The 17,512-nt window shown below is 39.3% G+C and overlaps 1 protein-coding gene across 11 annotated transcripts in view; it reads left to right on the forward strand.

Annotated features, from left to right (window-relative positions):
- The window catches only part of THSD7B (thrombospondin type 1 domain containing 7B), a 1,262,144-nt gene that overhangs the window by 1,104,674 nt on the left and 139,958 nt on the right, over positions 1-17,512 (forward strand). For all 11 annotated transcript variants that reach the window (XM_086367910.1, XM_086367918.1, XM_086367926.1 and 8 more), the window contains 2 exons: positions 10,225-10,358; positions 16,665-16,815. In XM_086367910.1, coding sequence (XP_086224036.1) covers positions 10,225-10,358; positions 16,665-16,815 — 285 coding nt within the window. The remainder of the gene's footprint in view (positions 1-10,224; positions 10,359-16,664; positions 16,816-17,512) is intronic.

Consider the following 17,512-nt stretch of genomic DNA (forward strand, 5'->3'; position numbering starts at 1 on the left):
CTGAAATTCTTTTCTCTTTTCTTCTACTAGATAGAAGAAAGGCCATTTCTGATGGCTCGTTCTTTTGTTCTGTTCTCTCTAACTCCCTGATAGACTTTGGAGTAAGTGATATTTGAGAACCAATGCATTTTAGAGTAGGAAAGATTTGTTTGTTGTAGTGATTAAGAGACAGTAGCATGGTGGGCCCAGAGCTCCCACTGCATGATAGGAAATATGTGAAAAGTAATTTCTTGCCAATTATGGGATTTTCCTTTTGGATTTGGTCCTAGAAGCCAGTTTTGTTCTTGCCTACTGTGAATACTGGGAAGTTCTGAGCAAACCCTTCAAAGACTAGAATTCTTTTAGGTCACTCATGACCTTAGATTTAGCCCTACTAAGCCAAGATATGATAAAATAAGACAGTAAAAATATTATAAAGAAGTTTTATTGACAAACACCCAAGAGTTTCTGCTGCTATGCTCATTAACAATACTCCCTGGAATTCAGGACATCAGGAAAGCTGATGTCTTATCTTCTTACAATTCTGTTGGTAAAAAAGAGAAAACTTTAATGTGTCACAAGGTTCTAGAATATATTAAGCTTAAGTGATTTCAAAAAGTAGTCCTGCCACCCAATGCGAAGAACTGACTCATTGGAAAAGACCCTGATGCTGGGAAAAATTGAAGGCAGGAGCAGAAGGGGACAACAAATGATGAGATAGATGGATGGCATCACCGACTCTAAGGATATGAGTCTGAGTAAACTCTGGGAGTTGGTGATGGACAGGGACACCTGGTGTGCTGCAGTCCATGGGGTCACAAAAAGTTGGACACAACTGAGCAACTGAACTGAATAATGTTTTACTTATCTCTTTCATTTTCACCACCAAATCTTGGTATTTCTCCTTTCTTGTTATGTTGGAAGTTTTATGAAAAAGGTAGATCATGATCATTTTTTTTGGTAACCATAATCTCATATTGGAACCACTTCCCCTTTCCCAGCCTTCTCACGCATCTCCATCTCATTTCCCTCACGTTGAAGGTGATTTATGTGCCCCAAACCTCATTTGGAATATTCTCTCGTGTCATGAACTTCAGAAGTCTTCATGGCTCCCATTGTCTACCAATTAAATTATTCCTTGTCAAATTTCCTATTTACTTACCCCAGGTAGCTACAGTCCAAGATTCATCTTGTAGGAACCAGGGCCTTGTACATAGTTTATGAGATTTAGATTTTGGTTTGTTTACTTGGTTGCTTGACAAATTTCTCATCCAAAGAAGGTCATGGTAGATTAATTCCAACTAGAGCTACTTATCCTTGTCCTTCTGGATCTGATAGTTCATCCACACAAACATAGTATGTCTTTACCTAAGGAATGTTCAATTTAGATCATACTGCTTCTTTATACACATTTATTTTTTATAACTCAAACTAGATTGATTTCCTAAGCATGCTGCAATAGGCTCTTATATTCATCAAGTGAAAAGACAATTGCCTGCATCCTAGAGTAGGGATAGCATGATGCTCTCAACTATTGAGAATGGGTGAGAGCAGTCCAAGACCCTCTCCCAGCAAAGGCCACTAAAGAAAGTAAAGGTTTTCCCCAAAACTTCCCTTTTGTTGGACACTTACATAATGAGTTTCAAGTTTATATGTAAGGACTTAAATCCCATCTCCTCATTTTCCAGATAAACTCCAAACAATACCATATAGTGTTCTGACTTACCCTTTGGACATCTATTTCGAAGAACTGAGATCTGCTCATCTCTGCTTTAGCATTGCCTCATGGCTATAAACTTTTGTAACCTGCAGAAGGAAAGCAATCTCTATTTCAGGTTCTTCTTTCTGTTGCATCAGAGAAAGAAAACTTTCCTTTCTCACCTGATTTCTGATGGTCCTATTCTGGATCCAGACTTACTTTTTGCCTGTATATTTGTCCCCCATATCTATCTGTCTGTCTCTCAATCCATCCATCCATCCATCTATCTAATCTCTGTACTAGACCCCTAGACAGTATCTAACAGATGCTAAGAACAGAAAGTTTCTTTCACTGGTCAGTTTTCCATGGTACAACCCAACCCCCTGTAAGATATGTAACTCTTCTTAATTTTATAGAGGTAAGAACCCTTAATATAAGATAGCCCTCCCCACTTAATGGTTTTTTAAGTATATAATGCAGTGTGGTTATCCATAGGCTGTATTATACAACAGATGTCTAGAAGTTATTCATCTTGCATTGCTGACATTTTATACACATTGATTAGTGATTCCTTATTTTTCCCTCCCTGCAGTCTCTGATAACCACCATTCTACTCTTTGCTTCAGTGAGTTTGGCTATCTGATATACCTCATACACATATATTCATGCAGTATTTATCCTTATGTGATTGGCTTATTTTATATAATATGCTCAAGATTCATCCAGAACCTCTTTTCTAAAGGGTTATGAGTATAGCTATTACACAGTATTCTGGAAGTATCAATCAAATTTGGCACAGGTTTACTTATTTTTTTTCACTTCAGCTTGATAACTGCAATCTGTTCTGTGAAGATCCAAAGGGCAGCCATGACAGTAGTCACTGGCATACTGTGAGCAACCTACAAAATTCCCTCTGATCTCATCTCACAGCATGGCCGTGGGTGGTATCTCCCAGGGGATTGGAGAAGACAGTCCAGATTCTGGAGTGAGTCTCCTCTCATCCTACTGGTTATGATTGTTTAGAGTACTGTGATACAGAGTGTGGGCTTTATAGTTCAACTTGCCCCAAATTGCTTGTGTCACTATGCTCCCTCAGTTCTGTATCACATACCAGGTACAGAGGGATTCTGATCAGTGCTCCTGTGTGTGCACTCACATACACACACACTTTATTGTAGAATACCCGTGCATTATGAGATCTACACAGCAAAAATTTTTGTTGTTGATGTCCCTTACCATATAGTTTCCTTGAAGACCATGGATTATTTTTATAGTCACTTAAATGATATACAATAAGAAATGTAAATCTGTTATAAAGGGAAATATTATGCAATAAAAACTAAGGCAGTTATACTTATTCACCATTATAAGTAAACTACACCAGCACAGATTACTGAGCTTAACCATGGCCATTTGGATGAGGGCTTTGCGGTTCCCCTCCATTAAATACTCTCTGTAATGGGTGACATCCTTGACAGGGAGAAGGAAGCATGGGGAAGAGGAAGAAGTAGCATGACTTGGACCCACGCTTATTCGCTGTAAGCAACCAGCTCTCCCACCCCGCATCTCTCCACCCTCTGCCATGGGAGGAGGAAAATAGTACTGCATGGATGTCAGAGACGGTTTAGCTTTGTATGGGTGTTGGTCTTGATAATAAGTACCCTGTGCTTAAAACATCATCAGTGATATTTAGACCAGAGGGAAGGAGTAAAGTGCCATAGGCCATTGGAAAATGAAAAGTAAAAAATCTGGAGTTTAGATCTTCTCAGGAAAAATTTATTTCAATATGTAGTTTTGGAAGGAGGGCTATTCTATACAACACAGTTTATCAGGATATAAAGAGTATAGGGCATAGCCTTCTTGTTAGTTACTTATTCTCTTCTTTATATGAAAAGACAGTGGTTCCCTGAGTGATATGAGGACCTTATGTTCTAACCCAGGACCAGTTAGCCTAGGTTGGGAAAATTCTTAATGAATGACTTCAAATTCAGCAGTTCCTTCAAAGAGAATTAAAACTTTTAAAATCACAACATTCCCTGCGTTCATGTGACAAGTGGTAGGACTAACATTTGTGAGATTATATTATTCATTGAGACTACAGAGATTTGGAATGAGAATGCATTCACAGGCCCTTTTAAACAATGTGACAATTCTCCAGGTATGCACATCAAACTTGGGAACCATGATTCTTAGGGGATGGAGAATGAAGCTACCATGGTTGTTATTTTAATAAACTTCTTATCGCCTTTAATGTTCAACAGTTTATTTGTCCATAAATCTTGCAGATAAAACTCATCCAGCATTATTATTGTCATTTTTAGATTTTTAATATCAAGATTGAAAAGAACACATATAATGCATATTTAAAACCAATGGTGAATCTTATAAACCAGGAATGTGGGTAAGCTCAGAGAATTCTGAGGAAGTCTTTTTGGTTGCTAGGTAGCTGAGAATATAGTGTAAGAAAACATCTGGCAAGAGGGGCTTAGCCAGGGCCATAGACTTGAACATCTGGGCTGACACTGACAGTTATCCAAACCCTGTACATATCACCAGACTTCAGAACATTCTGACTCCAACTGCTGCCCTTTAGAGCATCTCATAGCACAAAATCACAGACATAATTATTTTCCCCAAAATACCAATTTTAAAACATTTGTGGATATATTTTTTTAATCCATCATCTTCACCCAAAGAGTTAAAACCATTCAAAAGACAGAGGCCTGGTCTTGCTTTAAATTTGCATTAGTTTTCTGAGCCATTTTTGAGGATTTTGAAATTGAGAAAAGAGATTTCATACCCAAAGACTAGAAATGAATTGCGTAGGCAATTTTTTTTCTATTTAAAGTTAATAGGATTTACTATGTAAACATCTTTTAATATTCAGCTTTGGGTTTTACTTTTTCAGGAATTTATACATGCTAGCAGTATCTTCATCACTGAACAGATGATGGCTATCATGGTATTCTCATTCAGTCTGAACAGGCAGAGCCCATGAGCTCTGGACATCACCAGAGTAGGATTCTCAAATCTCAGTTTGAGCACCAGCCTTGTGTTTTATAAGCCATAAATGACAGACTTAGCTTCTTCTAATCACAGCAACCTTGTCTAACTCAAGGTTGTGATGATCTAACTCACAGTTGTGATGATCTAACTCATAATTTTGATGATCAAACCCAAGACATAGACTATCTTGTACAGACATAAAGATCCACAGAGCATCACTGTGTGTCCATTGATGACCAGGGACTGGTGAAAGACAGGCCCATTGTGGCTGCAGTTGCATTAGGACTGAATTTTTTAGCATTGCACAGACATACTACACCATGGACCAAACAATTATTGATACTTTCTAGCTAGTCAGATAAATGTTAAGGAGGGAGAGCATAACTCCATAGCCGAACTCCATAAGAAAAGAGACAAAGGGGCTTCCCAGATGGCTCAGCAGTGAAGAATCTGTCTGCCAGTGCAGGAGAAACAGGTTCCATCCCTGGGTTGGAAAGATCCCCTGAGAAGGGAATGACAACCCACTCCAGCAGTCTTTCCAGGAAATCCCATGGACAGAAGAGCCTGGCAGGCTATAGTCCACGGGGTCGCAAAAGGGTCAGACACAACTTAGCTACTAAACAAAAACAACTAGAACTCACATTTTTGAGGAGAAAGAAACCCATAGTGCTTTACTGATCTTAACAGACCTTGGTTCCGACTGGCAGGAATTTCTAGTTTCAGTTCTGCCTGTGAACTGATTTTCAGGTTCTACTAAGTAGCCACAGTCCCAGCATGGAGTCTCAAGCATGAAGATCTCTACTGCAGTCTTGGCTGGCAGCTTTACTGGAGCAAAACATTATTGCTACAGAAAACTGGAGGCTGTGAATTTTCCTTTCTTTATTGTGTGCGTGTGTGTGTGGTTGTTGTTGGATTATTTGCTTTGTTTGAGCCCTTGAACCCTATGACTCTGATATATAATAATGATACCTGCTGAACCCCAATGAGATGCTGCCTCCAAGTTTTTACCAGTTAGTCTATAGTTGGAGAGTTGTATCAGAAAACAGTACTAACAAAATTGATCAATTACAGTACAGTAATTGATCAGGTTTACTTAATAAATATTTAAATGACTGACTCAATGAATGAGTTTAAGATGTGATTCTTGAAATGTGAAATTATAAAAACAGCATTCCCCAATAAAGAAATAACACATAGGACTCATTAGCAGGAGAATGAAATGCTACTTCTGTTAGAGGTTTTAAATTTTCCAGTGGCATTTCTTAGCACTGGTGGCCCTATTAAGCCCTGTTATTTTCTTCCTAATTTGCACCATTTAGAAATGATTTTCATTTAACTTTCCCATGGCTCATTTTTCTCCTTTGGAACATTTCCATATGATTCTCTGATAAAGTCCAGGCTTTAACACATTTCCATCATAAAACTCTAATAAGGACCAACTAAATAGCAATATGAAATAGCCAGAACATAAAGGACTGACATGAGAAGAAATTGGGCATCTGGATAGTACATTTTTATTCTTGAATGCCTGCTGCCTTTTTGCCTCTTGTGGGTGTTGATCCTCTAGGTAAGAATCCATGCCTGATGAGCAAGGTCTCTAAAGAAACAACTCACAATTCTTTAAAGACAGCCTTTCTTTCCTGTAGCTAAATCATCAGGCAGCACCTTTTGATAACCGTGATGGATATCCTTCACCAAAGCCCTATAATGGAAAGAAAAGGATTTCATTTTTGTTTCCTCTTAATATCCTTTAAGCTTTGTAAAATACTTACATGTTCCATTCACGAACTTGTTTTCTCTAGAAAATTAGGTGAGGGTTGTTTAGCAATCAGTGCCCCTTCAAAAATTAGTTTCAATTCAACAAATACTGACTGGACATCACCCCCTCCTCTACAATATAGACATCATAGAAACAGTTTCTGCCTTCCTAAGATTTACAGGTTTTGTTCAGGTACTCATGTTAACACACACTGATATATCCAGGTCTGACTGGTTAAAACCAGAAGCATATTTATGAGTGGAGTTTCAAATTGTGTTTCTCTTGGCATGATCTTTCAGTAGATTTATGGTACAAAGTAGACATTAAGACTAGTGAGAAAAAAGAGCTCCAATAAGTGAGAAAATAGGAGAAACAGAGAGGAGTCAGTATTTGGGTCATCTGATGTGAACAGCTGACTCATTGGAAAAGTCCCTGATGCTGGGAAAGATTGAAGGCAGGAGAAGAGGCATTAGAGGATGAGATGGTTGGATGGCATCACTGATGCAATGGACATGAACTTGGGCAAACTTCAGGAGATGGTTAGGGACAGGGAGGCCTGGCATGCCGCAGTCCATGGGGCTGCAGAGTCCTACACAACTGTGTGACTGAACAACAACAGAGGTGCCATGGGGTCTCAAAGAGTCGGACGAGATTGAACAAATAACTGAGTACCAAAGACATGCCAGGTGGAGTCATGGGAAAGGCCCTGTGGAAGTGGTAGGATTTACTTGAACTTTGAAGGAAGGAAGAGGTGTATCAGCCAGAAATGACTGTAAAAGAAATATTAAAATGGCAGATGCATACAGGGGAAAAATAGGCAAATCCATGTGATGGAGAATCTTCTTCAAGAAGTCCTACTTTTCACAGCATTATTTAAGAAGGTGGGTCAACATCTCCCTGCACAGACCTGCTCCCTCTCTTCTCATAGCTTATCAGCAAAGTTAGTGACTTCACTACACTGTGGTGTTGGAGAAGACTCTTAAGAGTCCCTTGGACTGCACGGAGATCCAACCAGTCCATTCTGAAGGAGATCAGCCCTGGGTGTTCTTTGGAAGGAATGATGCTAAAGCTGAAACTCCAGTACTTTGGCCACCTCATGCGAAGAGTTGACTAATTGGAAAAGACTCTGATGCTGGGAGGGATTGGGGGCAGGAGGAGAAGGGACGACAGAGGATGAGATGACTGGATGGCGTTACCGACTCGATGGACGTGAGTCTGAGTGAACTCCGGGAGTTGGTGATGGACAGGGAGGCCTGGTGTGCTGCAATTCATGGGGTCACAAAGAGTCAGACATGACTGAGCGACTGAACTGAACTGAACATGTCGATTACTGGAGCATAAAGAATAAAACCAGTAAACTAGTACAAGACCAGGAGTTCAAATGTGTATATCAAAGATACATGCAACTAAACAGTTTTTCATTTCCCATCTGACCCTGGGGCTTTATATGGGAGGGAGGGTGAAAGTGTAAACTGCGCTTGCTACTGAGAGCTTTAGAAAAATAGGTCCCTCTCACCGAGAATATCCCATCCATTTGCTCTCAGATCCATGCATGAGCTGTGGGAAAATTACTTTTTTAATTAAGTTCTTCACCTCCCCCATTTGTGCAAGTGCTTTAGCAGGCTTTCTTCTATCTCACACATGTGTACTCAGTTGCTCTGTCATGTCTGACTTTTTGTGACCCCATGCACTGTAGTCTGCCAAGCTCCTCCATTCTTGGGACTATCCCAGCAAGAATATTGGAGTAGGTTGCCATTTCCTACTCCAAGAGATCCTCCCGACCCGGGAATCGAACTTGCGTCTCCTGTGGCTCCTGCATTGGCAGGCAGATTCTCTACTGCTGCGCCACCTGGGAAACCCCCTTCTATCTCATAGGAAAGCCAAAAAGCTTTCTTTAAATTATCTGATACATATTGAAGAGTTTATAAAACAAACTTGTAAATTTAGTGAAAGCTTAATTTCCATGAAGTTGGGTCTGCTAAAACCTCAGCCATCATCAGCTTAGTTTCCTAGTGTCTCTTGGATCTGGGTCATGTCTTTTCATTTTTATAGATTTTTCTCTTACCTATACTACCCTATGAGTTCGGGGGAGACAGACTTACCTCCCTTACAAGTTGTCACTTCCTTATTCTAATGCAGGCACTGCTTCTAACCCTTTCATTCTGTTCTTATCAGCATTCACAGCATGAAATGTGATTCTTCTATTACTTAATTCCTTCCTTTCCTCTCACTCATTTCCACTCCTACTTTCCCATCTCCTTTCATTTCACCCTCACATATTTTTCACTTTGCAGTTTTCCTTATCATCATATGCTCGACATGAGAGAGCCAAATCGAACCCCACAGTTAAAAATAGTTTCTGACATTATTTGCGATTCCTAAGATGTAGCCTCACAAATTACCTTTTCTCATCTGATTTCCATCTCACATGCTGACAGTGCTCCAATCTTGGTTTCTGATTATCCCATTACATAGTGCTTTCCCTTACATTTAGAGGAAACTTGCAAGTAATGGTTCTGTTTGGATAGCACTACCTAGTCATCATTTACAATTTTATGGAACTGGAAAGGCCAGGAGAGGAAAGACATGGGGCTCAAGTTCTTGTTTAAAAGGGAAAGCATTAAATAACTATTTTGGTAATAGTTAGAATCACTACTCATCATCGTGCTACACTGGAGCCACTTTGTGATTGAGAGTAACATACCACATTACCAAGTCGTGTCTGACTCTCTTGCTGTAGCCCACCAGGCCCCTCTGTCTATGGGATTTCCCAGGCAGGAATTCTGGAGTGAGTTTTTATTCCCTCCTCAAGGGGATCTTCCTGACCCAGGGATTGAACCTGCATCTCCTACATTGCAGGTAGATTCTTTACTGCTGAACACTGGGAAATCATACTAAAACATATTAGTATCATAGGACAGGATAACTTTTTCTTACCAAGGGGGAATGCTGTGTTCTCTGTTGAGGAGTAATGCATTTAAAATTCATTCTTAAAAAGGCAAATGCAATTGCCTACACAATGTTATAATATTTCAGGAAAAACTCATCACAAATAAATGCATAGGAATTAACCTAACAATTCATTTACTGCATTCATTGTTTTTACTATATAATCTGCATGTATTCAGTCTGTCATCATGCACAGCATTTATCATGTGTGTGTGTTTGTCTTGTGTATGTGTGTGTCTGTGTTTTAGCTATGTTCTGAAAACATCCTATAAATAGCTAAATTCATGTAAAGCCACAATGCCCAGAAGGCTGGATGATTACCTGTTAGCATTGATCGTTTGGGTATAGAAAAAGAAATGTCTAATACAAATAATACCATTTTTCTTATGCATTCTAAGAACCTCTTATATTCAAGAGTAAATTTTCCTTACATATATTCATTTCAGTTGACCTCGTAAAGTACATTGGAGAGTACAGTATACCATGTAATTGAGAGCCGGACCTCTAATATATGCTATGTGAGATCTTTGGGGGAATGAAAAGATAATGGAATTCCTATTCTTGGTGGGAGATAATAGTCATTATTATCCTTTTTTCTCTTCTGCAAAGGCACACTATCGTATTTTAGTTGATGGTCCCCATATGTTTTTTTAGGTACATTAGTAATTTCAAAGAAGCCAAATATATCTTGCTTTGAGGGAATGCAGTTTAGCTCTTGGGGCCAGACTATAGCTCCTGGATTATGTTCAGCAGACTTTACTAAAAGATAGGCTGTTTTTCCATGACTTGGATAGTTCCACATAATTTTCTTCTCCTTTCCTGTTCTTGACAGGTGCATGAGGCAGTCCCATGTTACAGTGAGTGCAATCAGTATTCCTGGGTTGTAGAGCACTGGTCTCCATGCAAAATCCACAATGAGCTGAGGTCCCCGCGCTGTGGAGGAGGAACGCAATCTAGGAAAATCAGGTGTGTGGCCATGGAGACATTTGGGAAATGTGACAGTGGAACTTACATATTTTTATGAAAACAACAGTGTTGCTGATCCAAGTACACTCTGCTTCTCAAACCGTATCTTCTGGCTTTTGCCCATCATAAAAAAAAAAAAAAATCATGTATTTATTTAGCTGCACCAAGTCTTTGCTGTAGCATGAGGGATCTATTTCCCTAACCAAGGATGGAATCCAGGACCCCTGCATTGGGAGCATGGAGTCCTAGCCACTGGACCATCAGGGAAGTCCCTGCTCATCTTTAAGTATTCCTGAACACATAGGACCCTTGAGTTGCCATGTATATTGTGGGATTCTATCTGCATGGCAGCCACAGTCCTGAACATTTCCTGCAAATGACTTCAGTGGAAAAACCAACTGCATGGAAAACCATCACATCCCTCCAATGATGTATGGCCATCACTGCTGACAAATTAGATGATTTAGACTCTGATGCCAGGTCACTCTTTTGCTCTATGGTTAGTATAACTGATGGACATTATCTTAATTTTGGATGTCAATATCTTGAAAAAGTCAATGTAAACCCCCAAAATTAGACTTCAGAATGCAATATGAGAATAACCTGTGACCAACCTAGATAGCATATTAAAAAGCAGAGACATTACTTTTCCAACAAAGGTCCATCTATCTAGTCAAAGCTATGGTTTTTCCAGTAGTCATGTATGGATGTGAGAGTTGGACTATAAAGAAAGCTGAGCACAGAAAAATTGATGCTTTTGAACTGTGGGTTGGAGAACACTCTTGAGAATCCCTTGGACAGCAAGGAGATCAAACCAGTCAATCCTAAAGGAAATCGGTCCTGAATATTCATTGGAAGGACTGATGCTGAAGCTGAAACTCCAAATCTTGACCTGAAGTGAAGTGCCAACTCATTGGAAAAGTCCCTGATGCTGGGAAAGACTGAAGGCAGGAGGAGAAGGGGTTGACAGAGGATGAGATGGTTGGATGGCATCAGCGACTCGATGGACATGAGTTTCAGCAAGCTCCAGGAGTTGGTGATGAACAGGGAAACCTGGCATGTTGCAGTCCATGAGGTTGCAAATAGTCAGACATGACTGAGTGACTGAACTGACTGAACCAGTGGTCCAGTGGTTAGGATTCAGCACTTTCACTGCCAAGGGCACAGTCTTAATCCTTGATCAGGGGACTAAGACCCCACAAGCTGGTTTGTGCAGCCAAAAAAAAAAAAAAAAAACGTCTATTTAGAAATGATTTGGGAAAAAAGAGGATAATTTTATTATCAACTGAGGAAAATAGCAATGAATGTTAAAGAAAATCATAAGCCAAAGTATTAATCGTAAATAATGATTTAGTATGTAAGCTCAAGAAGAAATCAACAATAGTGTAGTCATCTTTTCAGTTGCATGAGTGTAGTATGTCATTCTGCTATATTTAGGAAGCTTCATTTCAAATTGACACACTATGGCTGAATCGGGTATCTCCCTAACGAGTTATCTTTGAGATTGAAGTCAGTTGCCAGGGAACACCCAACTTCTATACGTTGGTGTAATTCAACACCAGTGAACTTAGTTTATTCAGTGATTCAGGATATATCCATCATTTATGAGACCTGGCCCCATTGTCACAAAGTCACTGGTAGACACGTTGAAACAGCCACCGGCAAAATTGCAGAGGTGCTCCTCATCACCAACCCGGGCAAAACGCTCGTAAACATATTGTCTTTCTTTCCATTTTCACTGCCTTTTCCCCTGGGGAAAGCTCAGGCTGTCACAGACTTGGGCTTCTACCTCTTTTTCTTCAAAGTCTGTCTCTTGTGTCCTATTTTCTCATGGCTTTGAGAAATGACTGACTAGCCTAGCTTATCAGGTAATACGTGTAAATGAGCTGTGGCATCACTCACTCTCATCCCAGCCTGGCCTCTTAGCAGTATTAAAGCAAAGTCCCACGAGAGAGAGGAAAGCTTTAAGAGAATAAATTGCTACCGGCAGAATTGTGGCAGGTTGATTGAGGAAAAACACACTTGAACAAGAGGGCCTTTAAGCCATACCTCTCAGCTCAAATGGATGAAGCCTGGTATAATAAAAACAGGACAGCTACCAAATATCATGTGTTGTGGGTTGAACTGTGTCCCTCCCCCCCCTAAAAAAAAAATCTATGTATTAAGTACTAACCTGCAATACCTGAGAATGTGGCTGTATTTGGAACCCTAACCCTCAACCCAAAAATGGCAAAAGGAGGGATTTTCAAAAAAGAAAATGTAATCAGTGGTTTTAATGATTCTGAGAAGTTTACTAAAACAATAATTGACTATTGAGTTTGGGGCTTCCCTGGTGGCTTCGACGGTAAAGCGTCTGCCCTCAATGTGGGAGACCTGGGTTCAGTCCCAGGGTTGGAAAGATCCCCTGGAGAAGGAAATGGCAATCTACTCCAGTACTCTTGCCTGGAAAATCCCATGGATGGAGGAGCCTGGTAGGTTCATGGGTCGTAGAGAGTCGGACAGTACTGAGCGACTTAACTTTCACTTTCACTTTCATTGAGTTTGGCAAAGGGGAATCTATTGATGATATCAGTTTTGTCTGGAATGATGATAAAAGTGTGATTAAAGTAAGTCCAAGAGGTAATAAGGGAGGAGGAGGATGTGGGGATAGTGGATATAGCCATGCTTTAAAGCAGTTTTGTAATGGCTTTGAGTAGAAATGAAAATGATGACCAAAGGGAGAGATATGGCAAGGACATTGATGCAGGATATGCAACAGCATTTTCATTTGAAAACAGCTTCAGTTTCAGTCTATGTAAGTCTTTACTTTTGTGTTTGTCAGAATCACTGGAAGACTCTCTTCTTAAATCACATGTGAAATAAATAATCCTAGAAACCTATATTTTGGAAACAAAATGAAAGAAGGCTAATGTGGTAAACAGAATGATAGCTCCCCAAAATATTCACATTCTAACCCTTGAAATTTGTGAATATGTTACGTTAAATAGGAAAAGGGTCTTTGCAGATGTGATTAGGGAAGATTGTCCTGGATCCTCTGGATGGGAACAATTTATTCACAAGTATCCTTAAAAATGGATGAGGGGATGGGAAAGGAAAAAAGTAAGACACAGAGAGGTACAAGGCTTTGAGGAGAGAGAAAGGGGCCATGGCCCCAAGGAACGTGAGTGGCTTCTAGACTATGAAAGAGGTTAGGAGACGATTCTGCCCTAGAGCCTCCAGGAAGGAATGTAGCTTTGCCAGACTGCTGATGTTAGTCTAGTGAGTTCCATGTTGGATTCCTATACTACAAAATTGTAAAATAATAAATGTGCATTGTTTAAGTCATGAAGGTAGTGATCATTTTGTTCACTATGTTAACTTTCCCTAAACCTTGTTATCAGTGTGATGTTCCCATCCTTAGTTGGGCCATGTGTTCTCCAACTCAAAGACCTGTTTTGTGACCCTATACAGATACTAAACCTTCAGTTACCAGCAGGGGCAGGGTTGGGGTCATCACCTAGCTCTGTGTATTGGGAAAGGGCATCTCAGAACTTAGGTACTTCTTAAATATAAACACAATAAATCCTCCAGTTTTTCTGCCTCACCTTCTTTCACATTTCCAAAGGTACTTGGTGCCACAGATTCCTGAATTTTTCAAGTATTCTGATGTGTGAATGGAATTACTTTCTTTGTTTTCTTTTGAAGGCTTAGTGATCAGTTTTCTCTGTGTGCTAAGACACCACTAGCCCATCTATTTCCCTTCGTTGCCTTTGTCCTTTCCCATGTTTTTTGTCCTTGCAAGATAATGCATTTCCTTCTCCCCTGTTTTTTTTGTATTAAATTCCTTTGCTATTGTTTTTGTGGCATATTGGGAGCAGACAAAGACTAATGCATATGTCCAACTGGACACCATTGACCAGAAGTATTACCTCTTCTTTTTTAAGCGAAATCATAAAGGAATATCAGCTGAAGAGTGTACAGGCAAGAAGGAAAGCAATTTTCAGCTTTTAAGTTTGCCCAGGGAAAGGCATTAAAGCCATTTAGTGGTTCCTCCTTCCAGTATTGACTATTACCACAGGAGAAATTAAAGTCTATAGATGACTCTGTACCTTGCCTCCCTACATTAGAAGACATGACTTACATCTCCTCTCTGTTTACCATTTTCTGTTAACCTGCTTTATACAGTATCTATTTTTTTTTTTATTACTTAGCACCTCATAAAGTTTATTTTGTACCAGGTCATAGACTTCGGTGCAGTTTTCCTTAATAAAAAAAAAAAAAAATTATATAAAAGAAACTCCTAATGCATAGGGTAATTCATTCCAGTATAGTATGATTTGTAAAAGCTAAAAGCTTTTCCAGCTGAAGCTTTCCAGCACAGCCCTCCTAAGTTGCTTATTCCTTGTCTGTGGCTTTGTATCTGAAAGTAGATCAGCAAATGGCACCATTTGTCTTAACATCATTGTCATTTTCACCTTTACTTTGATCATTATCATTGGAAGAAGGAATCTTGTCCTTTTTTTTTTTTTTTTTTTCCTTTCAGTTCTGTACCTTAGCAGCCAAGTAAAGGCATGGTTCAAAGTAAGCCCCTCAAAATATTTAATAAATAAATCATTATTAACAAATCACTTTGTATTCCAACACCAAACAAAAGAGGCTTATATACAGCAAGTCTTTATCAAATATTTTTGAGAAAATAATTTAAATATTAACTTTGAGTTGGGATATAATATAAATGGAGAGAAATGGCCACAGCATAGGGTACAGCTCCATGAATTTACACAATATAAACTCATCTGTGTAACCAACCCAGAGGCCAAGACACAAAGTTTTACCAGGACTATGTAAGCCCCTATCGGTCAATAACCATTCCCACAGGGGTAACTGCTATTCTGTCTTCTGACACCATAGATGAGTATTGCCTGTTAAGTGTCTGTGAAGGGAACTGTATAGTCTGTACTCTTTTCTGTACTCTTTTTGTGTCCAGCTTCTTTTTTTCAACATTGAGGTTGTGAGCTCCATTCATGCTCTTTTGTGCAACAATAGTAATGAATTCTTATTACTTAATTATCACAATATATTTGTCCATTTTACTGTGGCTGAATAGCTATTGTAGATATACTACTATTAATTCTACTTTGGCTAATTACGAATAGTGGTGCCATAAACATTTCCAAGCAGGTTTTTTTTTTTTTTTTTACAGGGAGATCCACATTTCTCTTCTGTATATAAATAGAAGTGGAACTGTTGGGTTACATTGTGTTTATATGTTTAGTTTTAATAGACATACCACCAATTAGTTTGCCAAAGAGTTTATGCTCCAACCAGCAGAGTGAGAAGAGTTACAGTTGCTCCATATTCTTGCCAACCCTCACTATTTTCCATGTTTTTGATATAAGCCATTCTGGCAGGTATATAGCAGTATAACTCTTTGGTTTTAATTTGATTAAATCAGCAGCATGATTATTTATCCCATCCTCATCAGCATTTATCTCAGAGCAACGATAATACGTGCATCAGTAGCACATGCTCAACTGCTGCAGGAAAATGCTTGTGTGTTGCCCTTTGGTTTATAATGTGAAAATTCCTTACTGAAATGCAGAAAATACCTAAAAGAAAAATATGTTCAAATGTTTTTTCAGTACTTTGCCATGACCTTAAATATATTGAACAAAAACTAGGGAACTTTAGATGCTCTGAGCTAGAAGTCCAGGAAAAGTCTGAGAGAGTCATAGGAACAATCCAAGGTCTAGTTATTACCAAGTGATGGATTTATTCAGAGGAAAACGTTCAAGATTCGTTACAATGAAAAGACCTAAGTAATATATTGTAGATAGTTCTCTTTAGATGGAGAGTTCTTCAAAGATGAGTATTGTCTCTAGTCTTTTCCTGCTCTGCTGAATAAATGGCTCTGCCCTGAGTTACCACTCAATAAAGTCTGGTTGGGTTTCCCTCGTGGCTCAGCTGGTAAAGAATCCACCTGCAATGCGGGAGACCTGGGTTCTATCCCTGGGTTGGGAAGATCCCCTGGAGAAGGGAAAAGCTACCCACTCCAGTATTCTGGCCTGGAGAATTCCATGGACTGTGTAGTACACAGGATTGCCAAGAGTTGGACACGACTGAGTGACTTTCACTCACTCACTCAAAGCCTGACTGACTGAAAGGTTTTTTTGTTTGTTTGTTTGTTTTTTGCTCTGGTTTCTCTATCAGTCTTATTTTATGTTTAATTATCTTTGAGGGGTAAGTAATTAGGATATATCATAACTATTTTAAATTTACTCCTCACTGTTTTAAGTGTTCAAGCTATCTTATGATCTTGCATTATAGATGCATGAATGCTGCTGATGGTGAAGGGGGAGCTGTGGATAACAGCCTGTGCAACCAGGATGAGATTCCCCCAGAAACCCAGTCCTGCTCTCTTCTGTGTCCCAACGAATGTGTCATGTCTGAGTGGGGACATTGGAGCAAATGCCCACAGGTAATCTCTCTCCCCTTGTCACTGTTCTAATCCTCCAGGACTGCCATCACTTTCATTCTCTGCATTTTCACAGTGCAGCTCTCCAAAGCATCCTTCTTGTAATATGGGAAAATAATTTTGCCTAAGAAAGAAAGAAAAAAAAAAAAAGAATTCAGCAAGTAAGACAGAACAATTTAAAATGCCAGTGCTTCTTTAAGGCCTTTATCCTGGGAGTACGAACAAGGGAAAGGAACCTAAAATGGTCACACTAGGATTCAAATGTGTGCCCACTGCTAAAGGGGCTTCTTTGGTACCAAAATCATCCTCATTATAATATGTTGGTTCTGCTCCATTCTTCCGTAGCAGAATCAATATGTCTTAGTACCTCACTGTGTTATTTAGCTTCTGTTAGTGATAAGTGATGATCTGTTTTGCCTCGTGCTATTTTCCCAAAGATAATATGTTCTTTCGCCATGTTCTTCTTCCAAACCTGACAGAAAGTCCTTTTTTGAAAGTCTAAAGCATTTGCCTTTTCCCTCTTTTTTTTCCAAAAAAAAAAAAAATTGGAAGTGTAACAGGAGTATGGCAAAATAAATATTCTTTAAGTAGCACAGTTCAATTTAATATTCTCAGAAGATAAAGTTGGATATTTTAGACTTATGTTTCTGCTTAAAAAGCTAAAAGAGAAAATGAAGATAAGGAGCATATTATATGGCTC

The sequence above is a fragment of the Bos grunniens genome, chromosome 2 (genome assembly GCF_055505025.1).
Source record: "Bos grunniens cultivar Pamir isolate PY7600 chromosome 2, Bosgru_T2T1.0, whole genome shotgun sequence".
Taxonomy (NCBI): domain Eukaryota; kingdom Metazoa; phylum Chordata; class Mammalia; order Artiodactyla; family Bovidae; genus Bos; species Bos grunniens.